The 26,191-nt window shown below is 34.7% G+C and overlaps 1 protein-coding gene, 1 long non-coding RNA gene and 2 pseudogenes across 5 annotated transcripts; all 4 read left to right on the forward strand.

Moving 5' to 3' along the window:
* The first annotated feature begins 485 nt into the window (after positions 1-485).
* Positions 486-4,684, forward strand: LOC146949029 (pathogenesis-related thaumatin-like protein 3.5 pseudogene; annotated as a pseudogene). The gene is made up of 3 exons (XR_015028066.1): positions 486-542; positions 1,237-1,946; positions 2,253-4,684. The product of XR_015028066.1 is annotated as a pathogenesis-related thaumatin-like protein 3.5 pseudogene (transcript).
* LOC146949030 (G-type lectin S-receptor-like serine/threonine-protein kinase LECRK3) lies at positions 2,555-4,684 on the forward strand. The gene has a single exon (XM_085745148.1). The coding sequence runs from the start codon at positions 2,555-2,557 to the stop codon at positions 4,583-4,585; it is 2,031 nt and encodes a 676-aa protein (XP_085601274.1). The 3' UTR covers positions 4,586-4,684.
* Positions 4,685-6,096: 1,412 nt separating this feature from the next.
* LOC146949031 (uncharacterized) lies at positions 6,097-9,408 on the forward strand. Of its 3 annotated transcripts, none has more exons than XR_015027126.1 (7): positions 6,097-6,705; positions 7,121-7,207; positions 8,108-8,134; positions 8,270-8,320; positions 8,459-8,525; positions 8,701-8,929; positions 8,972-9,408. It is a non-coding gene; the product is annotated as an uncharacterized LOC146949031 (long non-coding RNA). The 3 variants fall into 3 exon arrangements; XR_015027128.1 differs by having other exon boundaries at positions 9,174-9,408; XR_015027127.1 differs by having other exon boundaries at positions 8,713-8,929.
* A 459-nt stretch (positions 9,409-9,867) lies between these two features.
* Positions 9,868-23,660, forward strand: LOC146949032 (G-type lectin S-receptor-like serine/threonine-protein kinase RLK1; annotated as a pseudogene).
* The last annotated feature ends 2,531 nt before the right edge of the window (positions 23,661-26,191 follow it).

A 26,191-nucleotide genomic window follows, 5' to 3' on the forward strand; every position in this document is an offset into this window, starting at 1 on the left:
ATTTTTATCCATTTATTAAAAAAGTGAGTGTTTATAATGTGTTTTTTATTGACATAGAAATTCAATATAGTAATACAAGCTCTATTGCATTATTAATAGAATTTGATAGTCATACCAAAAAAACGGAGGTACACTTCATAAGCTGATTGTTTTTTTTTACAAAATAAAAGATATTCATTCATTCAAATTGAAAGAGTACATCGATATAATGCAAATTCGCTAAAAACAAAAAGATGAATCTGTGAACAGACTCACAACATCCATGCAAATAGCATAAAACGGTAAAGTACAAATGCCTACACATATGACTATATTTAAATCTCCTGAATAACCATGTTTCCGGTTGTTAACGTTAACACAATCAGCACGTTAGTCATTAATCCCTATCAAGCAAAATCTAAATTTTAATGCAGATTTTATTTTATTTTTTTAAATCAAAAATACCAATCTTAAAAATTAAGACTTTCAATGAAGTGACCGTATGAATGCCTAAAATTGCTGACCGAAGACAATCTTTGTTGCTTCAAGACATAGCAATTACTGTGGGCATTTTATTTTTTGTGTTAATGTTTGATTTCTAATCAAGGATAATTTGAAATTATAGTTGATAAAAAAAAAATTATTCAACCAGCAAAGCAATGGAACTCTTAGTGTGATAGTTTTGGTCAAAGAGAAAAACAATTATTGTGGCAGCCAATTGGTCAACACTTGCGATTAAGTAAAAGTCTTAAATCTAGCGCGTAAATTCATTGCAATTCTCTTCCTAAACTGGCACCATTTCAGGGGTAAAGATCGTTTCCATTTATAATTTTTTCTATTTGTTGCAATTTGGAGAAAGATGGACAAAAAAAATAATAAGTGGTGGGTCTTATCACTAAGTGGATCCCACCATCATTATTTTTTACGTGTCTATCTATCTCCAAATTGCAACAAATGGAAAAAAAATTATAAATGGAGAGGATCTCTACCCCCATTTCAGACTATAGAAGAATAATTAGAAGAAAACTTGCACTACAATTTTTTAATCTTCATCTTCTCCTCCATTTCAAATTTAGCTTCCATATGGTTAAGCCAATGTCATTTTTGTTCTTCTTGACACTTCATCTATCAATAACTGCAGGTACTCTTACATAGAAATTAAATAAATATCATAATCTTTCTCTTCACTTATTCTAATTCTCATTTTTGGAAAATTAATTAACACACACGTATATATTCAATGTTCAATGTCTAAAGTATCTTTTCTATTTTGCGGTGGTATTTTCAGCGGAATTCACTATAGTTAACAATTGCAACTACACAGTGTGGCCAGCTTCATATACAACCAATGGAAATGCAACATTATCAACCACCGGATTCATGTTAAAACCCGGTGAGAATTCAACAATCACAGCACCTGCCAAATGGACTGGTCATTTATGGGGACAGACTCTCTGCACAACAGACTCTGTCTCCAGAAACTTCTCCTGTGTCACAGGTGACTGTGGATCCGGCAAAGTAGCATGTGATGGCCGCAACGGATCAGCACCTGTGACACTGGCGGAATTCTATGTGGACAGTGTTAACAATCAAGATTCTTATGACATCAGCTTAGTAGACGGTTATAATGTCCCGATAGAAGTGGTTCCATTAGGTGGTTCTGGTAAGTGTAACAACACGGGTTGTCCTGCGGATTTGAACGCGGTGTGTCCAACGGAGTTGAAAGTAACAAAAAATGGGACGGTTGTGGCGTGCCAAGGTCCTTGTGCTGCTTTTAATTTGCAGTTTTTCTGTTGCGTTGGGAATCATTCAGGTCCAAATACTTGTGAGCCAAGTGTGTATGCTAAGAAATTCAAGACGACGTGCCCTCAAGCCTATAGCTATGTGTATGATGATCAGACCAGCACGTCCACTTGTCCGGCCACCGTTTATCACGTTGTTTTTTGTCCTGCCTCAAATAACGCCAGGTTAGATACTAATAATAGTTCAAAATATTTTTCATGTCATTTTATATTTATCAAATAGTTCTACCATTTGCAAACTGTTTCTTCTTATCGGTTATTAGCTTGCCCGCAATCGGTTAACTGGTCTATCGCATTAAGTTGTGCTATACAAATGAACTTGTGAATATAAAATCAATTCATTGATTTTGAAAAATACTAACATAACAATTAACATACTAACATTTGTCATTCAAAAAATAATTCATTGATTTGGAATAAACAGTTACAAATTCCGTTTCAAAGATTATTCATTGCTATTTTATTATGCAGCTTAGAATCATTGGATCAAGGTGTGATTGTTGGTGAGTCACTTATTGCTGGCAGTGGCACAACTCGTTGGCTCTCTCCTTCAGAGATTTCGCATTTGGATTTTACGAACTTCCAAATGAGCTTTTCTTGCTGGCTATATGGTATGACAAGATGCCATCATTTGGTATGCAAATGGAGACAACCCTGCTCCTAAGGGATCAAGATTGATATTAAATGATTCTCGTGGTTTGGTGCTGACTAACCCTCAAGGTTTAGAGTTATGGAGTTGGGATTTCACATCAGGTACAATTTCTAATGGTCTAATGAATGATGATGGAAACTTTCAATTGCGAGACAAAAATAATGTGACAATATGGGATAGTTTCAATCATCCTACTGACACATTAGTGCCGAATCAAGTAATGGAGTTGAATGGAAATCTTTCTTCACGACAAGGAGCGTTCAACTTCTCACAAGGAAGGTTTAAACTTCATCTACAGGAGGATGGGAATCTCGTTCTCAACCTTATAAATTTGCCAAGCAATTACAGTTACTATCCTTACTACAGTTATGGTACCAGTGATTCTAAGAATCAAACAAACGTTGGTCAGCGTTTGATATTTGACGAATCAGGTTTCTTATACATTGAGAAAAAAGGAGGGGATAACTTTTCTATCAGCAATCCAAATGGGACATTCTCAACGGATGATTTCTACTACAAAGCAACTATTAATTTTGATGGAGTTTTCACCATTGCATTTTACCCTAAAGATCCAAAGAGAGCACAAAGTTGGGTCATTGCAAAGACTATCCCAGAAAACATATGCTTGTATTCTACATTCACAGATGGCGAAGGTGTATGTGGTTTTAATAGCATTTGCACCCTTACAAATGATCAAAGGCCTAACTGTACGTGCCCAGTTGGATATTCTCCGATTGATTCAAATAACATGTATGTTGGTTGCATACCAAATTTCCAAGTTATTTGTCAAGCTGGTGCGAATTGGGATTCAAAAGATGATCTATATACGATGAAGGAGCTACCAAATACTGATTGGCCAAAATCTGATTATGAAATAATAAGCCCATCTAGTCTACAAGAATGCAAGGAATCATGTTTGCAAGATTGCTTGTGTGTTTTGGCTTCTTTCAACCAAAGTTCCTGTTGGAAGAAGAAGCTCCCACTCTCGTATGGGAGAAATGATCAAGGAGTTAAAGGAATTTCAATCTTGAAATTGATGAACAACGATCCTTTGTCATCCTTATCTGCCTTGTCAAATGGGAAGAAAGATCATGATACTTTGATCATTGTGATTTCAGTTCTTTTGGGAATCTCATTGTTTGTCATTTTAACGCTTCTTGGTGCAATATTTTTTGGGTTCCCCTACAACCTCAAGAAGATCAAAAGTAGTAGAACCAACAAAAGTGTTGTTGACAATAACTTGCGAAATTTTAGCTTTAAGGAAATTGTGGAAGCAACACATAATTTTAGAGAAGAATTGGGAAGAGGATCTTGTAGCATTGTCTACAAAGGAACAATAGAGATGACGATCAATGTGGCAGTTAAGAAACTAGACAAGCTGATCCAGGATAGTGATAAGGAATTTAAGATTGAAATGAGTGTGATAGGCCAAACTCATCATAGGAATCTTGTTCGTCTTCTTGGATATTGCAATGAAGGACAACATCGCATTTTGGTATATGAGTTAATGAGTAATGGCACTTTAGCAAGCTTTCTTTTCGCCTCTTTAAAACCAGATTGGAACCAACGAATCCAGATTATCTTGGGGATTGCAAGAGGTCTTGTTTACTTGCACGAGGGGTGTTGCACCCAAATCATCCATTGTGATATAAAGCCACAAAATATACTTCTAGATGATCAATACAATGCAAGAATTTCAGATTTTGGATTAGCAAAGTTATTGTTGATTAATCAAAGCCACACTGAAACTGGAATTAGAGGAACCAAAGGGTATGTTGCACCAGATTGGTTTAGGAGTGCACCAATAACCGCTAAAGTTGATACTTATAGTTTTGGTGTATTGTTGTTAGAGATCATTTGTTGTAGGAAAAATGTAGAGAAAAAAAATTTTACTGAAGAAAAAGGGATTTTAACTGATTGGGCTTATGATTGCTACAAGACTAAAAGACTCGACATTCTTCTCGAAAAAGATAACGAGGCTAGCAACGACATGATGTGCTTGGAAAAGTTTGTCATGATAGCTATTTGGTGCATTCAAGAAGATCCTTCTCTTAGGCCAACAATGAAGAATGTTTTACTGATGTTAGAAGGAATTGTTGAAGTAGCAGCTCCCCCAAGTCCCTATCTATATGGTTCTGTAAGTTGTAATTAATATTTGTTTCCTTTGAAGGGATTTTAGCATTGTTTTCTTTTTTGTATTTATGAACAATGAGAAGTTTATTGTATGGTACCTGCACAACCACAATTAGAACCTATGTTTTGCTTTCCCCTATACACTTAAAAAATTAGGCTTCTATTGATCCAAACAAAAATATTACATGGAGAAAATGGCTGGAATTCGCAGGAAAACTGCCGCGAGTCGTTCCGCCACCTCTCAAGCACCGCGTTCGACAATCCAGATTCTCCATAGTCGAACGGTTCCGATACTTGAACCGGTGAATCCTGAATGAAGCGACTTGGACGCAACAACATTGCCTCCACCTCTTTCCCAACCGGAGGACGCTCCTCTTCTGTCTCCCCAGTCTCCTCCACCTCTGAAAATGAACGAAGTCCTCGCGGAGCTAAACCTTAAACTAACAAGCGTTTTATTTTTTAAGCAACAGTGGAAGAACGGAAACATACCTATAGAATCAACCAAGCTCTTTGAGATCTAAACCCATTTAACAATTTTACAATTACACCATATCTTGTTTTGAATTTGATTCTGATGTTACACTTTAATATCCTTCTTCTACCTTATACTAAAATAAAACAACTGGTCTCAGGCCGGCTGTTGTAATTGGTAAGTCTGCATTTGACCAGTACAAGCAGCTCATGGGCTAAGTTGAAACGAAATCATACATTCTAGTTCACAAGGTAGTGCTATAAATAAATCCCAAGAAAAGAAGAAAAACACCAAGTCTTCATAGTCATAGAATTCTAGTTCCTAGCTTCCAGCAATTTATTCACGTATAAAACAGAATTTTACTTAATACCTCACAAAAATACATAAAACATTCAAAGTTTGCATATGGTTCGGCCAGGCGCAACAACGTTGTTGTCATTCTTCCTATTGTGTCCTATTATAAAACACATATACACTAATATTTATTTATTTTGTATTAATTCTCTTATTTATTTGTTGTTCTTAAATATTTTATTGAAATGTTATACTTATTTGTTGTTCTTAAATATTTTATTGAAATGTTATACTTCCACAAGAATGCAGTGAAAGATAAAAAAAAATGATATATGATATATTTTCTCGACCGTATTGATGAAAAATGCTAGTCAATAGAGAAATAAAATGCTACTATTTTATTTCGGAGTTAATAGGGAAGGAAAGGGAATAACTGAGCCATCACATTAGACTAAGAGCACCACATAATTGAGCATGGACATCACATGTTCATCCACAACCTTAAAACATTAAGTATATACGAATCATACAAAAATATTCATCATATCTCGCGATACCTATATTTGTACACATATTTTAGAAAATAAGCATAATATGATAGAATTATACTCTTGTCTAAAACGCTAGTGGTTGTTTAAATGAAAACAAAATAGTGATTGATTTTCATTATGCATAAAAAAAATGTAACAAGCTAAATTACATTAATTTGCAGAGGCTTTCTCAGATGATCAAGTGAGATTCTTTTTATATAACAAATGCAAACACTACAAAAAAACGCGTTTTTTCCGGCGGTTTTTTTCCGGCGGTCAGTGTTGACCGCCGCTATATCCAGTGTATTATGGCAGTTTTTATAGCCGCCGCTTTTTACGGTACATTACGTCGGTTTCGACTGCCGGTATTAACAAAATTTAATTGAATAATATTCCTTGTATATAATGGCATTTTAGACTGCCGGTATTAACCTTTCTAATTTTTCCAGCCACTACTTTGGCGCACTAGCTTCCCTCTTCTTTTTTTCCCAATTATTTAGAAAATCCCTCCATCTTTTTTGTCTCAACACAATATATTTTTATAACTAAAAACCCAAACCTTCATCTTTTTTTTCTCAACACATAATTTTTTTTTCTCAATCCAGAACAACACATGCAGAAGATGAAACCCTCAATTTCATCGATTCCAAACCCTCAAACACCATCGATTCATCCAAAACCCATCGATTCAAACACCAAAACCCTCAATTCCAAAACTTCAAACACCATCGATTAATCCAAATCCCTAACTTCCAAAACCCTCAAAACCTTCACCTTTGAATCCAGTAAAAGATTGTTCGGATCTCACATTCTTTTCACTTTCTACCTTCACAAATGTCCCTGGTATTGCGATAATGCTTCTTTTTTCTTTTTTCACTTTCTAATTTTAATTTTTGTAAAATTTCACGAAGCTTATTTCTGAAGTGTGATTGGATTCTTTGGTATTTTTTTTAGTAATATTGTTATTATTTACTGATTTGTTTTTCTTCATGATTTTAAAATGTTATTTATGAATTTATTAATTTTGGATTAGTTTGTGTTATTTTTCTTAATCATATATAACTTTTGTCTTTTATATCGATGAATGAGTTACTGAAACTGGAGTGAAGAGATAAATTTAAGATAATATATCTATGCTTAATCTTTGGTTTGCTTTGGTTTATCTTTGCTTAATCTGGAACCTGAAACTGGGTATGAAGTTTGCTTAATCTTTGGTTTGTATTATTCTTTATTTTAGTTGGTGTTGTGATTCATGCAGTTGAAAATTACCTCAGTCTCCTGCTGTTGAAGAGGACAAAGTCAGAATAGAAAGAGCCCTTCATCCAGGTTCTTGAACAAATATTGTGTATGTTACCACTTCTGATATGAACCTTTTGATTTGGTGTATCTTTGGATTTATTAATTTCTGTTTAGTGCAATTTCAATTTAATTTTTTAGTTTTGAAGCTATTTGAAGTTGTATCATATGGTGGTTTGAACTCATTTGATCTTGTTAGTTGATTTGTGATTCAGATTTTAGTATATTAATTAGGTTGGATTAATCAGTTAAATGATAAACAAACAAAAAGAAAGAAAGTTGTGGTGTACTGTATATTGTAAACAATGATCTTTGAGTCCTCCATTGCATGAAATAACATTTTGTTGTATATCATAGTTTGTTGTATATCATAGTTTGTTTCGCATTGGTTTTCTTGTTCTTTTTTTAATTTCTCGTGCTTATTGCATTTCAAGGATTTGGTAAACTGATTGTACCTCTTTCATTCAGTTTTGAACTCGATTTGATCCTAAAACCATATCTCAACTTTAGTTCTTTTGCTTCTGCACTGTTTATTTCCTCTCTCTTTGTTTTAAAGCCTTTTACTTTTGCTTTTGTTAAATCCAAAAAGTTGTGGTTCTATGTTTTAGGTTTTTTCTGTTTTGGACAACCCTAGGTTGCTTGTTTATTTGTGAACTGGTTTCCGAATTGATAAATCCTAGATTTGGTGTGTTGTTGGGATGAATTCCTTGTTTTCAATTGTGAATCCTTCTCATTATTTAGTCTACATGCTTCTGAAATTGATTTACCTTTTATTGAAGTTGTTTGTGTCTGATGTTGTCATATCCTTTTGGTTTTTGGTGTCTATACATTTTGTCCTGATTATCATTAATCTTGAGATGGGTTCTTTTATTAATATGACTGTGAATTCACATAGAACTACAAAGGTTTAGAGTTTTGAAGTAACTGAATGTGTGTTATGTGGCTGCAGGTGCCAGCTTCATTACATTACAACATGGTATAGATGTTTGAAGAAAATTAATGATTGTTGATTTGGATAATGCTTTGTCTTCTATTTTGCCACCAACAATTTCATTTTTGTTTTTGCTTGTTTTGAATTTATATAATAAGTGACTATGTTTTATTTTTTCAGCCATTGTTTCTTGGAGAGAGGGGGGTCCATCATTTGGTAGAGATGATTAAGGTATTGATTTGATATACAATTGAATGGAAAATGAAGAATTTGAAGTTGGGTTTATAGGGAATTTGTTAGTTTTATCTGTTGTGAATTTATTCTAACAGCTTGAATTTTTATTTGTTGTTTTTGAATTTTTTTTGTTAGCTTGAATCATGGCAACTGCAACCATTGTGGATTTACATTTGGCATTAGCTTTCTTCTCAAGAGGCAGGTAATGACAAATGAGGATTTTGGTTCTTTCTTTGTTCCCTGGTTTAAGAAACTTAAATGACATGTCTAACATTGGAGTTTTGTGTTTGTAATTACTAACCTTGAAAACATTTGAAGTATAGGATATATAAAACTTCAATACAAAGTAAGATATTGAATTACTAAAGACAATTCAGGTTTTCTACTAGGCATGTAATTGATCTTTGGGAGAGAGCTTATACATAAGAGATAGATCATGGGAGTCCTTGCTGGAAGATGAATTTGGACTTCTTCACCCCATAGATACGATTTCTATTCAACACGCCTAGTATTGTAGGCGCCTTCGCACCCTTGCATCAAACGCAGCTACTGCTCAAATTCACAAGGGCAATACGATACTCATACATTGTTGTCGACATGTCCAAGGTATTGGTTTTAATACTTTGTAGTCTATGTGTTTCTTCTGAGTTATGTTATCTAGCATTGACCATCATTTTAATTACTTGAAATTTGGGATTCAATTGGAGGATAAGTATGTTGGAACACTTAATGAATAAATGACAATAAACTTGTTGAATCATGGCATGAAACATTACAACAGTTTAAGAAGTAAATAATGTTGTGATAAATATTTGTTACAGAAATTACAGAAATAATATCACTTTTGCAGGAGGTGCTGACATCAATGGCTTTTGGGAGAGAACTAAATTTTTTTGGGACTGGTTTTGCGGTAAAAAGAATGGCGATGTTAGCTATTTGTACTCTAGTTGGCAATGTAATCATCTCCTGTGTTTTATGTCAAAAACTCTCTTTGTATCATGGGTTAGACCCTTGTACTCATTTAATTCATTTGCTTATTAAAAAGAAAAATACTTATATGATTTGTTACAATTCTTATATTTTTATATGCTGTCCATATTTTTCTACGTTTCTTATCATTTCTTTTATGATTTTTGGGCCAGAAAAATGTTTGCTATCTACCTAATAATCATTATTCAATTTTTTTTATTAAAAAAGAGGCAATTGTGGCGGTTGAAGCTGCCATAGTTCCTTTTTTAAAAAAATTAAATTACAACAATTTTGGCGGTTAAAACTGCCACTATGTGCAATTTTTTCTTCTGAAATTGTGTACAATAGGGCGGTTGAAACCGCCGTTTTAATCAATCAACTAGCCGCCGCTATATGCATTGCGTATTACGGCAGTTTTCATGGCGGTTAGTATTAAACTGCCGTTTTAATCTTTGTGGCAGCCAAAATTCCGGCATTTTTCTGAACCGCCAGTTTGGCTAATAGTGGCGGCTAAAACTGCCGCAATATGCAAAATTTAGCCGCCGGAATTCACGCGTTTTTTTGTAGTGAAATATAGAGTGTGGCCAGCTTCGCTTACTACAAATGGAAACCAAAATCTCCTAATCGACAGATTCGGTTTAAAAACAGGTGACAAGTCTACAGTCATGGCTCCTTCCACATGGAGTGGTCACTTTTGGGGCCGAACACTCAGCAAACCGGATTCAGCCACAAAAAACTTCTCATGTGTTACCGGGAAGGTGGAATGTGATATAAAGAAAGTTCTGCCTGCAACGCACGCTGAATTTCGTTTAGGAAACGATGGACTTGATTTTTATACCGTTAATGTGGTAGAAGGTTTCAACATCTCCATAGCAGTGACTCCTATGGGTGCTTCCGTTGAGAATCTCAATTGCAGCAGCGCGGGTTGCCCTGCAAATCTGAATACTATGTGTCCGACGGAGCTTAAGGTGATGGAAAATGAGAATGCTGTGGCATGTCAAGGAGCTTGTTCTACAGATAATTTGGAAAAATTTTGTTGTCTTAAGAGTAATTTTTCAACTAGCGAAACTTGTGATCCAAGTTCTTATGCTCTCACATTCAAGACAGCATGTCCTCATGCCTATAGCTACCCTCACAACAATCGGGAAAACAAATTCAGTTGTTCATCTAAACTTTACAAAATCATCTTTTGCCCAGCTTCCAACTATGAGAGGTTAGACCTTGTAATTTTTCCTCCAATTAACAATGTTTGATTTGAACCAACACACTTGCATAAAACGTCTTCTAAACTTACAACTAAAGTAGGTAGAATCAAAGTCAATATTTTAATAATGTGACATTTTCTATCGACAATTTGAAAAACAAATGTTTTCAAATGTTTTCTATTGTCATTGTGTTTTTACTTTCAATTTCTACGGACTAGTCTTTTGGGTTGGGCTCTTCTCATGGGCTAAGTCCTAACAGACCGACCCTGTCTATACTATCATTCTCTACTTTCAATTTTTACAAATTTTTTGTCTCTCATTTTTTGCCTGGGATCTTTGGGTGGAAGTGTGAGTCTAGGTGATTCACTCACTGCTGGAAATGGGACAACTCGTTGGCTCTCTCCTTCGGGAGATTTCGCATTTGGATTTTACCAACTTCCAAATAAGCTTTTCTTGCTATCTATACGGTATATATGACAGAATACAAACTGATTCCATCATTTGGTATGCAAATGGAGACAACCTTGTTCCTAAGGGATCAACATATTGGTATTAAATGATTCTCATGGGTTGATGCTCACCAACCCTCAAGGTTTAGAGATATGGAGATCATCATATTTTTCTTTAGGTAGAATTTCAAGAGGTCTAATGAAGGATGATGGAAATTTTCTATTGCTAGACCAAAATTATGTTGTATTATGGCAGAGTTTCAATCATTTCACCGACACATTAGTTCCTGGTCAAGAAATGAATTCAAATAACTATCTTTATTCTCGACAAGGAGAATTCAATTTCTCGCGTGGAAAGTTTGAACTTCACCTACAAGAAAATGGAGATGTGCTCCTCAACCTCATAAATTTCCATACAAATACAAGCCACAGTAATCAACCAGATGCTTACTATGATAGTGGCATTGTTGATCCTGAAAATCAATCATCAAATTTTGGCAAAAAATTTGTATTTGACAAGTCAGGATTGTTCTTATACATATCGAAAATGAATCGGTCAGTGTTTAAAATAATCACCAATCCACAAAGCAACAATCAATTATGATGAGTTTTTACCCTCTCATATCATCCTAAAGATCTAAGAAACGGTCATGTTGGAACATTAGTGCGATGTTGGGAAATAAATTGGAAGATTAAACCAAGTAATTATATTATGTTGTGTGAATTGAAAAAATAAGAGTGTGGGGTCCCACATAAAATAGAACTCACACATTAGTAGTGTTTAAATTGCGGTATTTAATTTTAAATATTTGATAATGATAAAATTAATAGTAATTATTATTTTTATTCGAGAATATCACTTCCCATAAATTTAGCTTATGGTGGTTGTGATATGAATAAGAATTTAATTAAATTTCTTATATTTCCTTCATTCAAATCCAATAGTTTGTTTCCTCCGCTTTTGTGGATTTGTTTCTTTTGATCCTATCCACAAGTGTTGTTGAATTGATTAATGGATAAACTCCATTTTAATCTTATCCATTAGAGTAACTGTTGTCGCAATTTTTGCTAAAACAGTGACAGAATCTCTATATAAATAGAGGACTCCACTCAGTTCAAAAAACACACCAAAGAGTTTCATTGAGTTGTCGGGAACTCTCTCTCTTCTCCCTTTCTTGACTTGTGTTGACGAGTCTTTCTTCTCTTCATCTCCTTTTTTTTTGTCCCTTTGGAATCAAGAGTGTTCTTCAGATCATAGTCCCTTTTTCGGTTTAATGTCCCTTCGGAATTAAGAATGGTCTTAAAAACATAGTCCCTTCGATAATATAAGTCCCTTCGGAATAAAGAGTACTATTAAGATCATAGTCCCTTTTTGGAATAATAATGTCCCGTCGGAATTAAGAATGATCTTAACAGTATATAAATATTCTTTCAATATTTTTCTAATTGAGGAGAAATTAAAAAGTGGAAATGGTGATATCACCATATTTGAGTGGTCGTAGTGCCATATAGATACTTTGGAGAAATTAAAGTTAGAATGGTGGTAACACCATATTTGAGTGGTCTCAGCACCATTACAGAGTGGTAACAATATCATATTAAAGTGGTTTCAGTATTAAAGAGTGGTCTTAGTACCATATTCGAGGGTGTAAATCTCGAACGATTTTCTACATGCAGTAGTTAACCGCACAGTTGTAGCTGGACTTGTTTTATCCTGGAGGCGGCGTGGTTGATAGTTTGCCTTGCACAATTTTGGGCAGTGCCACGAAACGTCTTAAAGAGAGCTACCTGGTCGTGACTCAACCTAGTAACAACTTCGGTAGATAATAGAATTTGGAAATCCAAATACAACAGTTTGGAAATCCAAAAACAACAATTTTAAGACGTTTTGATCATCTATGTCAACCAAAGAAGTTACTTATTGAGGTTAAGTTGTCCCTAACCACATTAAGGATAAATCAAGCTATAAAAATACATCTTTTAACTGAAACCATGAAGTGTATGTTGTTATAACAACAACACTAAAAATATTCACATATACGTTGTGGAACTTGTTTGAAATTTGTTTTCAAAAAATCAAACTATACTGTGAATAAAGATCCGAACATTACTTGTGTGAGACTATCATTAATGATGATAAAATGGATATGGCATAATTTTTTAGATTGCTACAAAACTTAAGAAACTGTTTTGGACCGAAAAAGAAAATAATGAACTAATAATGGAATTGCTTGGATTCGGTTATTACTTTGAGGGAAAATGCTCTATACTACTTTGGAATAACCATTTGTAAAACTGTGCAAACTCTTTTTTTTAACAAGCCAAAATGAAATATAACTCAACAAAAATGGCTCATCCCGCACAAGGTGTGCTGAGAAGAACCACCCAAAAGATTACAACGTTATGAGTCTGTTGCCAATAACTGCAACTAAAAACCAGAAAAGACTACTCCCTTCTTTCCTTTTCTTTTGTCACGTGAGTGACATTCCCTTTTGCTTTCTTTTTAAAAAAAAAAGTTCATTTATTTTAAGTTTGTTTTTAGTCCAATTTTAGTGTAGAAGGTTCCATTTTCAGTCCAATATTTGTCCAAATCTGATCCAAGCAGCAGCAGGGGTATAATGGTACAGTGCCAGAGGGACACATCATCAGAAATTCCTGCAAGCAAACCCTATTTTACACAATATAAATACAACATTTATGGCACCAATCACTGTACAGACTGACAGAGGCAGCAGCCGCACCAATTACATCCACAAACCCTAAAACCTTTTCTCTCTCATCTAATTTCAGATCAAATCACCAAAAATCAACAAGAATGACATGAACACCATGGACAAAATTTTTCCAGCAAGATGAAATTCTCACAAATACCATAACAACTCAAATCCAATCGCATCAATGTAACAACAACACTGTTTATTCCTTTTCTCTCTAATTCATCTCACAGCACTTATGTATAAACACTATTCCAACATAGCTCACCAACAAACTCAGAAATCATCACAAAACTACAATCCACGTTTTCTGTCATAGATCTATAACAATATATCCACATCACTGCTACTATCCAGGCTCATCATCAACACTCAATTCGGCTAAACCGAATCTGCCATTATCTGTACGGATCGAACTCGGCAAGGAAGGAGCGGTTTAACTTCTGGCTCGCGAGAACAGAAACGGATTCACACTCAACTTACAACATCAACTGTGAAGCTTGCAAATCGGATCTATAGCAGAGAAGAGCGGCTGGTACTTGAAGTTTTCCGTCGATCTGTTGATTTTCTCCGATCTAAGCCAAGGTAAATTGTTTTTCATTAAAAGCTTATGTAGATCCGGTTTCATTTGTGTTGTTGTGCAAAGTTTTTTTCGAAAATAAATATGTAGATCTAGGCCAAATCGCTGCTTGTTTTGAAAATCTATTGTGAGAAATGAATAGAGGAGGAGAAGAGGAGCGTTTTGATGTGAAATTTTCGAAAAAAATAATAAAAAAAAGCTCTGACGCGGCGGCTCTCCAGCCGACCATCGCGTCGGAGCAGCTCCGGCCACCACTCTTCATCTTCTCCGGCAGACTGTTATTTTAGAGAGAAGTGAGAGCAAAAATTTTAGAGAGAGGGAGAACAAGAAGGAATGAGGTTTTTTTTACAGCAAAATGAATTTATATGCCTCCTTCATAAGCCCATTTTCGTAGCTAACAAGGCCCAGTACTCCTCATTCATTTCTGTTTCATTTCTCTACAGATCTGCTACTGCACCCTCCGTTACTGCTCACTGCACACCCCCTCTGCATACTTGCTTTGTTTTTTTATAAATCTTTAAAACAATCTCATGCATTTCTCTTTTAATTTCCTTTCAATTAATATTGTCCCATCCATTTTGAGGCTTTAATTTCTATATCTCATTTTATTCTTTGCTTTAGAGTTTTATCTCATGCATTTTTAAATATCTTGTTCATTGCTTTACTTGTGAATTTTGCTTTCATGCTTTGCTTTAAAAATCATAACATCATTGCATTTTATTCTAGTATATGATGCTTTTAAAATTCTCATTATCTGATCATCTCATGTTTACTTTAATTTTAGTATAATCTCATGCATTTTTATTATTCTTGCAATTTATTTATTTTCCAATATCTTAGTGTGTATTTTAGGCATTGATGTAATTTATTTTTTGAGCATTTTTATTTCTTGCTTTAGAATGCCCCTAGGATGGTATGTAATAATGTAGTAATTGCACACACCGACACAAGCACCGACACTACACCATTTTATTTGTTGCTTTACGCTTGCTTTATTTTTCGCATCGTTACGCTAAGTTACCGTTAGTTTAGAAAAACCTTTTTACCTCAAAAAAAAATCAAATAAGCAAAAAGTCAAATATTTTCTCAATAAACCTTGGATCCAAATCCAAGTTGTTTTTCTTTTTATTTTCTTAATCAAATTCCTAAATGAATCTTAATTAAACTTAGACCAAATTTCTTAAATAAAATGAAACAACCTCACTTCTATTTTATTCTTCTATACCTTGAGGTCTCGCAACCCTTCTTAAAACCATTTTCAAAATCAAATTAAAATCAACCTAACCCACAAAAAAATATTTTTGAGAAAGAACTACGGCGGTTTTGATCCCTTTTAAGGGTACGTAGGCAAGGGTTTATTCCTTCCAAATCGATCAAACAAAAATAACAAAAGCTTATACCTCTTCTCCCTCCATTCGTTCACTTAGACTTTTAGCAATAAATTTTCAAATAAAAATAACCTAGTACAAGATAAAGTTAGAAAGAGGTTCCCACGTAGTACCGTGGACGATGCGGGTGCCTAACACCTTCCCCAATCGTAACCGACCCCCGGATCCAAAAAAGGGTTTTTAATTCATCTTTTCCCTTCCCACGAATAAAGATCGAAAAGTCCAAACGATTAAAGGTTCAAAACCAATTAATGGATTGACACCCGAAAAATCATGGTCTACAGCGTTCTTAAAAATCCTGTTATTTCTCTCCCTCCAAAGGACCCAAACAGTAGCATGCCAAATAACCTTAAGGTAGACGTAAGTAAACCGAGGTAAACCAGCATAGTGACCAAAATGATGAAAATGATCAGTAACCAGCTCAGGAGGAATGAAAGAAATACCAACCCAATTATAAATGAGATACCACAAGCTACCAAAGATGTTGCATCGGAAAAGAACGTGAGTCGCCGACTCCGGGCAGCCGCAACCACCAACACAAGCGTTGTCAGCTGGCTGAAGAATGCTTCTGCGTATCAAATTGTCTTTTGTTGGCAATCTATTGCGAAGAAGTCTCCACACAAAAACCGACACCTTCAACGGGACTTGCTTCAGCCAAACCATATCAGACATACCCTGCTCCATAGGTGAATCAGATGATGTGAGATACTGATAGGTCCCTCGAACAGTGTAACCGTTGATGGGATCGGGAACCCATCGCCACCTGTCAATAATGTCTACCTGCAAAACAATGTCAGAAAGCAAAGTCGCACACTCTGTAACAGTCCCCTCTTCCTATGCCAGAAGGCGCCTCCTCCACACCCAAGCGCCGCCACCAACCTCCCACCCTCTCTCCACCATCTCCCTAACCGTTGCACCCTTATCAGTAGCCAAGTCAAAGAGGCGTGGGAATTGCACACGATGCGGTGCACCCCCCACCCAATTATCTGTCCAAAAGTAAGTCTCACTCCCTCCACCCACCCTCCTCCTAATATTGTCTTCAAACCAACCCTCCATCCCCACACCTACACCCCGACGAACTCCCGACAACATCCGCCACCAAACAGAACTATCTCGCCCACCCTCTTTCAGCCTCCCACCTTCCTCTCCATACCTAGCCCTTAAAACTCTATACCACAAACCCTCCTTATCAGTCAACATCCTCCAACACCATTTACCTAACAAAGCCACATTAAATTCCCGCAACCTCCTAACCCCCAACCCTCCTTCCTCCTTCGGTAAACAGACAGAATGCCAATCAACCCATGCAATTTTCCTAATTTCCTCACCCCCACCCCAAAAAAATTTAAAAAATAGATTCAATGGAAGAAATGATACCTGTGGGGGCCTTGAAAAAGGAAAGAAAATAAACCGGTAAAGATGACAGGACAGATTTGAGTAGAATCAGACGGCCACCAAATGAGAGAAATTTGCTATTCCAGTTCGACAATCTAGACTGAATACTGTTCAATATCGGTTTCCAAAAAGCTAACTTTCGCAAATCTCCGCCTATAGGCAACCCCAAGTACACAAATGGAAAAGCCCCAACCCGACAGTTTAAAACCAACGCCGCCTCCGCCAACCAAGAATCAGACACATTCACTCATGTGAGCATACTCTTATGAAAATTAACCATTAAACCAGAAAGTTGCTCAAATATCATCAAAACAGCTCACATCGAACAAACATTCAACCAAATCTTGTCTCCTATTATTAATGTATCATCAGCAAATTGAAGGTGGGACAAACACAATTCATTTCCACGCCCCACTTGGTAACCATGAAACAGCCCCTCCTCCATTAAAGAAGTCATCAAAACGTTGAAACCTTCTGCAGCCAATAAAAACAGAAACGGTGAGAGCGGATCACCTTGACGCAGCCCACGTTCAATCGGAAATTCTTCCGTAGGACTACCATTAACCAACACTGAAGCTGTTGTCGTTCCGACACATTCTGACATCCATTTCCTCCACAAAGTCGGAAAGTTCATTTTTTTCATTACCGCTTCCAAGTAATTTAAATCCACCGAATCATAAGCCTTCTCAAAATCCACCTTAAAAAGTAACATTTCCTTCTTAAACCGTTGGGCCTCGTCCACCGCCTCATTAGCCACCAAAATTCCATCGAAAATCTTTTTTCCTTTGACAAATGCAGATTGTGCTTCAGAGACCACACTTCCAATAACATTTCGCAACCGATTGGCAAGAACCTTAGATAGAACCTTGTACATACATCCCACCAACGATATAGGTCAGAAATCGTTCAGCCTTTGAGGACTTGACACCTTTGGAATTAACGCGATAAATGTTGCATTAATCCCCTTTGTCAATCGACCGTTGCGATGAAATTCCATGATGAAGCGCATAAAATCCTCCTTCAAAATATGCCAAAATTGCTTAATAAAACCAAAGTTAATTCCATCTGGACCCGGACTCTTGAAGCTATCACAATCCCACACTGCCTGTTTCACCTCCTCTACCGTAAATGGCCGAATAAGATTACCAGCCTCAATCACGGACAATTGTCGGAACCGCATGTTTTCCACCCCTGGCCGCTCCACATGATGTTTACGGAAGTGAGATGAAAAATGATCATAAACGGCACTTCTAATATGTTGCTCCCCTTCAACTTAAATTTGCATCCATAAGAGAGTGCTAAGAGATGGGATTTTGGATGCTATAAAAGTTTATGCAACTGAATTCCATCTGAAGTTAGTTGCTCTAAAATAAGAAAGAATCTGAATTTCAGATTTCTATTGAATAACACTGAGTTCATTCAGACGTAAAGAGAGACTTGTGTATCATGCATTCCTATGAAAAAAAAATTGCGCCTTTGATGATATGTTCAAAATTAAATCCTCATTCTATATAAGTTGTGTGATTTTAATATTTGACATATCAAAATTTACCATGTGAACAAGTGTTTAATTTTAAACTTGAGTAACTTGGACTTAATTCCAACGTTATATGATTAGACAATTTTATTTATTGCAGTCAAGAAATATGAACCAAAAATTCATATATATCAGTGTTTAGAGAATTTGAAAATTTGAATCTCTAAACTTAATAATTTATGATATGTGCAGCTTCATGACACTTAAACTAGAAATGATAAAATAATATTTTATCATATTGATGACTGTGAATTTTCGAAAAATAAAATTGATACCCTTGATATGTTCAATTTCTATAATGAAAATTGAAATTTATGTTGGATAGAGTACCCAAGTCTATGAACAAAAATTCTAATTAAGAAATTTTTGAAGAAAAGACAATTCAACTTGTCTTATTATTTTTGAACTTTGGATTGTCTGGACTATATTTTGACTCTGGATCCCAAGATAGTTGAACTCACTAGTAGAGCCTATGAATGTGTATTCAATGGGTATGCTATAAATAGCGAAAAATATAGGTTTATGACCTAAACGCTAAAGTGATCATAGAATTAAAAGATGTCGATTACTATGAAAATATTTACCGCTTTAACTAAAGAATAGTGGCGGCACTAGTAGGGGCTCTAGTGGGAGTACGACATTAGTGGGGGCAAAATAAATTCCCTTTTAAAAATTATGAACTAGTGGGGCACTATATCTGATCACATTCCAGTAATCAGAAATAGTTATGAAAACATCGTACGAGATGTTATAGAACCTCAAAGAGGTACAAAAGCTAGAATTGCTAAAGAGTATGAACATGGTTTATACATTGGAAGAAAATTCATTAAACCTTAAAGAAGTTATATCCTCATTGGATGCTGAATTATGGCAAGAAGCAATAAACGATGAATTGGATTTTCTAGAGTCTAACAAAACATGACCCTTGGTTGACTTGCCTCATAGTTGCAAAATCAATCGGTTATATTTGGATTTTGGAAAAAGAAACTAAAACCTGATGGTACGGTTGATGAATACAAGGTTGTCCTTGTAGTCAAAGGTTTTAGACAAAGAGAAAAATATAGACTTTTTCGATACTCATTCACTATTCACTAGAATCTTATCCATGAGAGTACTAGTCCCTTTAGCCGCCGTTCATAACTCGATAGTACTCCAAATGGATGTGAAAGTTGCTTTTTTTATGGTGAAGTAGAAGAAGTAATCTATATGGAACAACCTGAAATTTTTTCCGATTCATGGACAAGAAAACAAGGTATGTAAGTTAGATAATTCTTTGTGAGGTCTAAAATAAACTCTTAAGGAATGACATGATAGTGTTATCGAATGAGTATAAAGTGAATGAAAGTGACAAATAATATTTGCACGATCATATGTCTCTATGAAGACGACTTACTCATATTTGATCTAATGATTCATGTTATGAATTATGTGAAATCATTGTTTATAAAACAACATTGATAAGAAAGAGCTAGACAAAGTTGAAGTAATTCTTGGTTTCAAGATTACTAGATCAGAAAAGAAAAAAAAAGATTTTTTTTTTTTTATAAATCTCACAAAGTTGAGAAGATCTTAAGGAAATGTTATTATTTGAGCGTAAACTTGCAAGCATATATTATGATCCAAGTGTAAGAGCACTTGAAATGAAGTTAAACAAACAGAATATGCGAGCATCATTGACAGTCCTTAGGTAAGCCACTGAATGTATTAGACCCGACGTTACTGATGTCGTGAAACTATTGTGCAAGTTTACTAGTAGACAAATGAGAAGCATTGCCATGCTATTGAAAGAGTCATGAAGTGCCTTAAGAAGACTATGACTTTAAGATTAAATTATAAGGAGTAACCTATTGTATTTGAATGGTACAAAATACAAAATAGAACATCCTTCAGATGAGTCTTAAAGCGACCAGTGACTGCACATTGAGCATCATTGTAGGAGTTGTTTGTTGAAACAAATGATATTGACTCAACCCACTATGGAATGTATCTGGGATGAGAACACTAGAGAAAACTAGTGAAGAAGCAAGTTGATAAGATACTTGCTAGCTGAGAACCCTTAGTGGGTGAAACCGTTGTCCGAAGTGTTAATTTATTGTGATAGTCTGCAGCTATTACAAAATTGAGAATCGTTACCACAATGGTAAGAGACGATAATTAAGGTACGAACACAGAATAATTAGAGAGCTCTAAAGGAACGGTTAAATTATATCGTGGACGTACTGATAAAGAATTAGTCAATCCTTTGACGAAAGGAATTACTAGAAAGAAAGTCCTAAACACATCCAATAGGATGGGACTAATGCCCAAAGGTCACAAGTGATGGTAACCCGACCTACATGACTGGAGATCCCAAGAAATAGGTTCAATGGGTAATAACAATGAGTGATAGAACATGCTATGAGAAAAATTAAGAAAGCATGAATCCTGCAGCAATAGAAGGATGAGATAATAGAAACTCTTAATGAGATTTATACTCTATGTTGAGTGGAGTACATAGCTACAGGAGTACTCTTGATAGACTCACCTATACAAATGAGGAACTGAGGCCGGTTTCAATGGGATTCAGGGCAGAATACCTAGAGCATTCGTTAAAACTGGGATATACGTGCAGGGCCAAAAAACGCACGGGCTTTTAGATTACACCTTAGGAAAAGATTTGTGTGCGGGTTCTATGTCTGAGATAGAGTTCGATGCTTTAAGCAACTCTTGTTAAATCAGAATATTATCCGCTATGCAAAGGTTCAAGTTGTAGGCGACACCTTCGTTTATTAGCAACCTTATAGAAATGTTTTGGCGTTATTATTGAAACCATTTTTTAAATTCAAGTGGGGGATTGTTCGAACATTAGTGCGATGTTCGAAAATAAATTGGAAGATTAAACACCAAGTAATTATACTTTGATCTAATGTTGTGTGAATTGAAAAAATAAGAGTGTGGGGGTCCCACATAAAATAGAAATCACACATTAGTAGTGTTTAAATTGCGGTATTTAATTTTAAATATTTGATAATGATAAAAATAATAGTAATTATTATTTTTATTCGAGAATACCACTTCCCATAAATTTAGATTATGGTGGTTGTGATATGAATAAGAATTTAATTAAATTTCTTATATTTCCTTCATTCAAATCCAATAGTTTGTTTCCTCCACTTTTGTGGATTTGTTTCTTTTGATCCTATCCACAAGTGTTGTTGAACTGATTAATGGATAAACTCCATTTTAATCTTATCCATTAGAGTAACTGTTGTCGCAATTTTTGCTAAAACAGTGACATAATCTCTATATAAATAGAGGACTCCACTCAGTTCAAAAAACACACCAAAGAGTTTCATTGAGTTGTCGGGAACTCTTTCTCTCTTCTCCCTTTCTTGACTTGTGTTGACGAGTCTTTCTTCTCTTCATCTCCTTTTTCATGTCCCTTCGGAATTAAGAGTGTTCTAAGACCATAGTCCCTTTTTCGGTTTAATGTCCCTTCGGAATTAAGAGTGTTCTTAAGACCATAGTCCCTTTTTCGGTTTAATGTCCCTTCGGAATTTAGAATAGTCTTTAAAACACAGTCCCTTCGATAATATAAGTCCCTTTGGAATAAAGAGTACTATTAAGATCATAGTCCCTTTTTGGAATAATAATGTCCCATCGGAATTAAGAATGATCTTAACAATATATAAATATTCTTTCAATATTTTTCTAATTGAGGAGAAATTAAAAAGTGGAAATGGTGATATCACCATATTTGAGTGGTCGTAGTGCCATATAGATACTTTGGAGAAATTAAAGTTAGAATGGTGGTAACACCATATTTGAGTGGTCTCAGCACCATAACAGAGTGGTAACAATACCATATTAAAGTGGTTTCAGTATTAAAGAGTGGTCTTAGTACCATATTCGAGGGTGTAAATCTCGAACGGTTTTCTACATTGTAGTAGTTAACCGCACAGTTGTAGCTGGGCTTATTTTATCCTGGAGGCGGCGTGGTTGATAGTCTGCCTTGCACAATTTTGGGCAGTGCCACGAAACGTCTTAAAGAGAGAGACCTGGTCGTTACTCAACCTAGTAACAACTTCGGTAGATAATAGAATTTGGAAATTCAAATACAACAGTTTGGAAATCCAAAAACAACAGGTCAACGATGGATCGTGGCGAAGGCAATACCAGAAAACATTTGTTTAAATTCTACATTTAACAATGTTCAAAGTATTTGTGGGTCGAATAGCATTTGTACCCTTAGAGATGACCAAAGGCCAATGTGTACTTCTCTAAAAGGATATTCTCTAGACGATTCAAACAACATGTTTGGGGGTTGCGAGCCAATTTCCCAAGTCAATTGTCAAGGATGGAAATATCAGGGTTCAGAAAATGATACACATGTGATGACAAAATTGTCCAACACTTATTGGCCTAAATCTGATTACGCAACATTGAGTCCTTGTAGTCTAGAAGAATGCAAGGAGTCTTATTTGCAAGATTGCTTCTGTGTGTTGGTGTTTTTCAATGAAAGTTCTTGTTGGAAGAAAAAGCTACCACTCTCACATGGGAGAAAAGATGTGCTAATAAAAGGTATTTCTATAATGAAAATGAAGAAAAATGATACTCGATCATCTCTCTCCAATTTGAATGAAGATCATGATAATAAAACCACAAAGGAAAAAGGTCATGATACTTTGATCATTGTGATATCAATTCTTTTGGGAATCTCTATATCCTTATTTACCTAATTTTTTCCCGCTCATTTGCTTTATTAGGTTTGCAATTATTTAACCTAACAAATTCCATCTAAAAAAATGCATTGCACACCAATTTCATTCGTATCCGCTTGCCTTTTTTTTTTAAGAAAATATTTTCTACCATATCAATGATATTACGTGTTAAAGATTATTTATTGGTCTCTATTATAGTCGAGAAAACTCGTGCGACGCACGGGTCAAAAGTCTAGTGGTTATAATTTTAGCAATGGTTTGTGCAATTTGCTTTGGCTATAACCGCATGAAGATCAAAAAAAAAAAAAAAAAATCTTGAAGTATCTCTACGTGCACTACAAGTTAACCATTCTCCTTTGAAAGCAACGGTGCCCTTTGTCCGTATAACACAAGTTTACAGTTTTTCTCACACGGTACTACACCCTCCAATCACGTTCTAATCCATGGAAAAAGGGGACACATTCATATCTAGGTTAACACAATCAAGGGGCAAATTATTTAGGAAAAAGCCCAATTCATGTGACTTTGATTAAGTCTTCCTACGAGTCAATATGGAATTTTGTGGAAGAGTAATGATATTTTGACATCCATTTGATGACAACATTGTTGACAACCTTGTTTTTCTCACTTCTTATTGGTCAAAAACAATGGAGAGAGAAAAATGAAGAGAGAGGATAACAACATCATGTGAGTGTGAGAGAGAAAGTTGTCAAAAAGTGGTTGTCAAAATATCATTTCTCTTTGTGGAAATGTGTCTTTCAATCACAATTTTCGTGGAAGAAACCAATCAGTCATCACAATCTTTCCTAGACCAATTAATTCTTTGAGAGAGTACAAAAAAATTTAAATCCATAACTTTTATTTTAACTATAGTTAATATCAAAGTTTTATTTCAATATCAAAGTTTAGTGTAATAACAAATATCGCCGTTCTACATGTTTAGTGTAAATTCAGAAAGCCTAATTTAAAAGTCAGTTATTATTTTGTGTCAAAAAAAAAAGTCAGTTATTATTTGAACATTAAGAAATGACCAATTATATTTCCTGACACCAATCTTTCCTGACACCACATTGAAATGCCTTCCTTAAAAAAATATATATATATCATTGAAATGCCGGTCACCAATTATATTTTTTTTTAAAAAATCAATATTTTTTTTATAAAAGCTATTTATTTAAAAATGGGTCTTGCTAATCGGTGTCTCCGGTGCACTGGTTAAGAATCTAAAAGTAAAATTTTTATTTTGAAATATAAGTTATTACTTTTGATTAATTTTAATAAAAACTTACTCTTTGGTTGCTTGACCAATACTCCAGGAGCCGGTGGCGGATCTCCATGGAGACCCATGGGAGCCACCGCACCCACAGTTTTAATATAAATTTAATATTAGTCATGTCATTTTAACAAATATGGTGTTGTTGTAGCGGCTTGATTATCGTTGTAGCGGCTTGATTATCTCCCAATCATGTAATGGTTGGTTGTGGGTTCAATCCCTCCCTTTGCATGGTTGGTTGTGGGTTCAATCCCTCCCTTTGCATGCTCCTTTTCATTTTTCTTAGCGAATTTTTCATATTCTTTTTCATGTACGTAATGGTTGTGGGTTCAATCCCTCCCTTTGCATGCTCCTTTTCATTTTTCCTTTTGCATGCTCCTTTTTATTTTTCTTAGCGAATTTTTCATATTCTTTTGCATGCTCCTTTTCATTTTTCTTAGCGAATTTTTCATATTCTTTTCAAAAAAGAAGCTCCTCTTGGGATTTGAAACGCCACCCCTCTTACAATCAAGCAATTGTACCAACATACCACTTTACAATATTGATTAAATTTTGAAATTTAATATTTATTCCACAATTATTTGACACCTCCGAAAAAAACTCAAAATCCGCCACAAGAGCACTATTTACCATTCTCTTTTAAAAAAATGTGGAAAATAAATTACTTCTATTATTAGCATTGAGCTAATACGCAAAGAGAAGCTGAGTATTTTTATTTTAAAATATAGACTTAAATCAATTTTTCTCACTCAATTTTAAAACAATTGAAGTTTTAATCCCCCATTTTTAAATCATTTTTTTATCCATTTATTAAAAAGTAACGGTGTTTATTATGTGTTTTTTATTGACATAGAAATTCAATATAGTAATATAAGCTCTATTGAAATTAAAAATGAGATGATAGTGAAAAATGAGATGGTGGTAAATAACATCCGGAAGAATGACCTTAAAATGAGATGTAGATGAAATTAAAAAAAAAATTAGTAATAATTTGATAGTCATAAAAAAAAAGGATATACACTTCAATATTCATTGTTCCAAGCTGGTTGAAACATTCACATATAAGCAATCCAGATTTTAATGTACATTTTATTTTATTTTTTAAAATAAAAAAATACCAATCTTTTTTTTTCTAAGAAAAAAAATACCAATCTTAAAATTTAGACTTTCAATAGTAACCGTGTGAATGCCTCAAATTGCTGACCAAAGACAATCTACTTTGTTTCAAGACATAACAATTACTGTGGCATTTTATTTTTAGGTTAAGGGTCTATTAACCGGTGCCCCTGGGATATTAGTTAACAAACTAAAAGTAGAAAGAAAAGTCAAATTTTGCATTAAAAAAAACATTTTTTCAACTTTTAAAAAGTAGATTACACAATTTTCAATTGAATATTTCCTTTTATAATTCCTCAACAAGTGCCCCAAGGGCACTTGTTAACATTAAATATGTTTTTGGTCCATATAAAATTGGATACTTCTAATTACTTAATTTTAATAGGTTTTTTAGTCCCTACAAAAAAAAAATTACTTCTAATTTTAGTGCATGCTAAAACAATGTTTGTTTAACTATCCTTAAACTCTTAAATTTTTGAACAATTTTTTTTAGACAAGTTTAGAACACTATGAAAGGTTCGTTTACTAAAATTTAGAATTTT

The sequence above is a fragment of the Medicago sativa genome, chromosome 2 (assembly GCF_051527215.1).
Source record: "Medicago sativa cultivar Bolivia chromosome 2, Bolivia_mono, whole genome shotgun sequence".
Lineage (NCBI taxonomy): Eukaryota > Viridiplantae > Streptophyta > Magnoliopsida > Fabales > Fabaceae > Medicago > Medicago sativa.

Excerpts from the sequence above, each read along its gene's own strand:
- LOC146949030 (XM_085745148.1), top strand. The coding sequence starts at position 2,555 with ATGAATGATGATGGAAACTTTCAATTGCGAGACAAAAATAATGTGACA.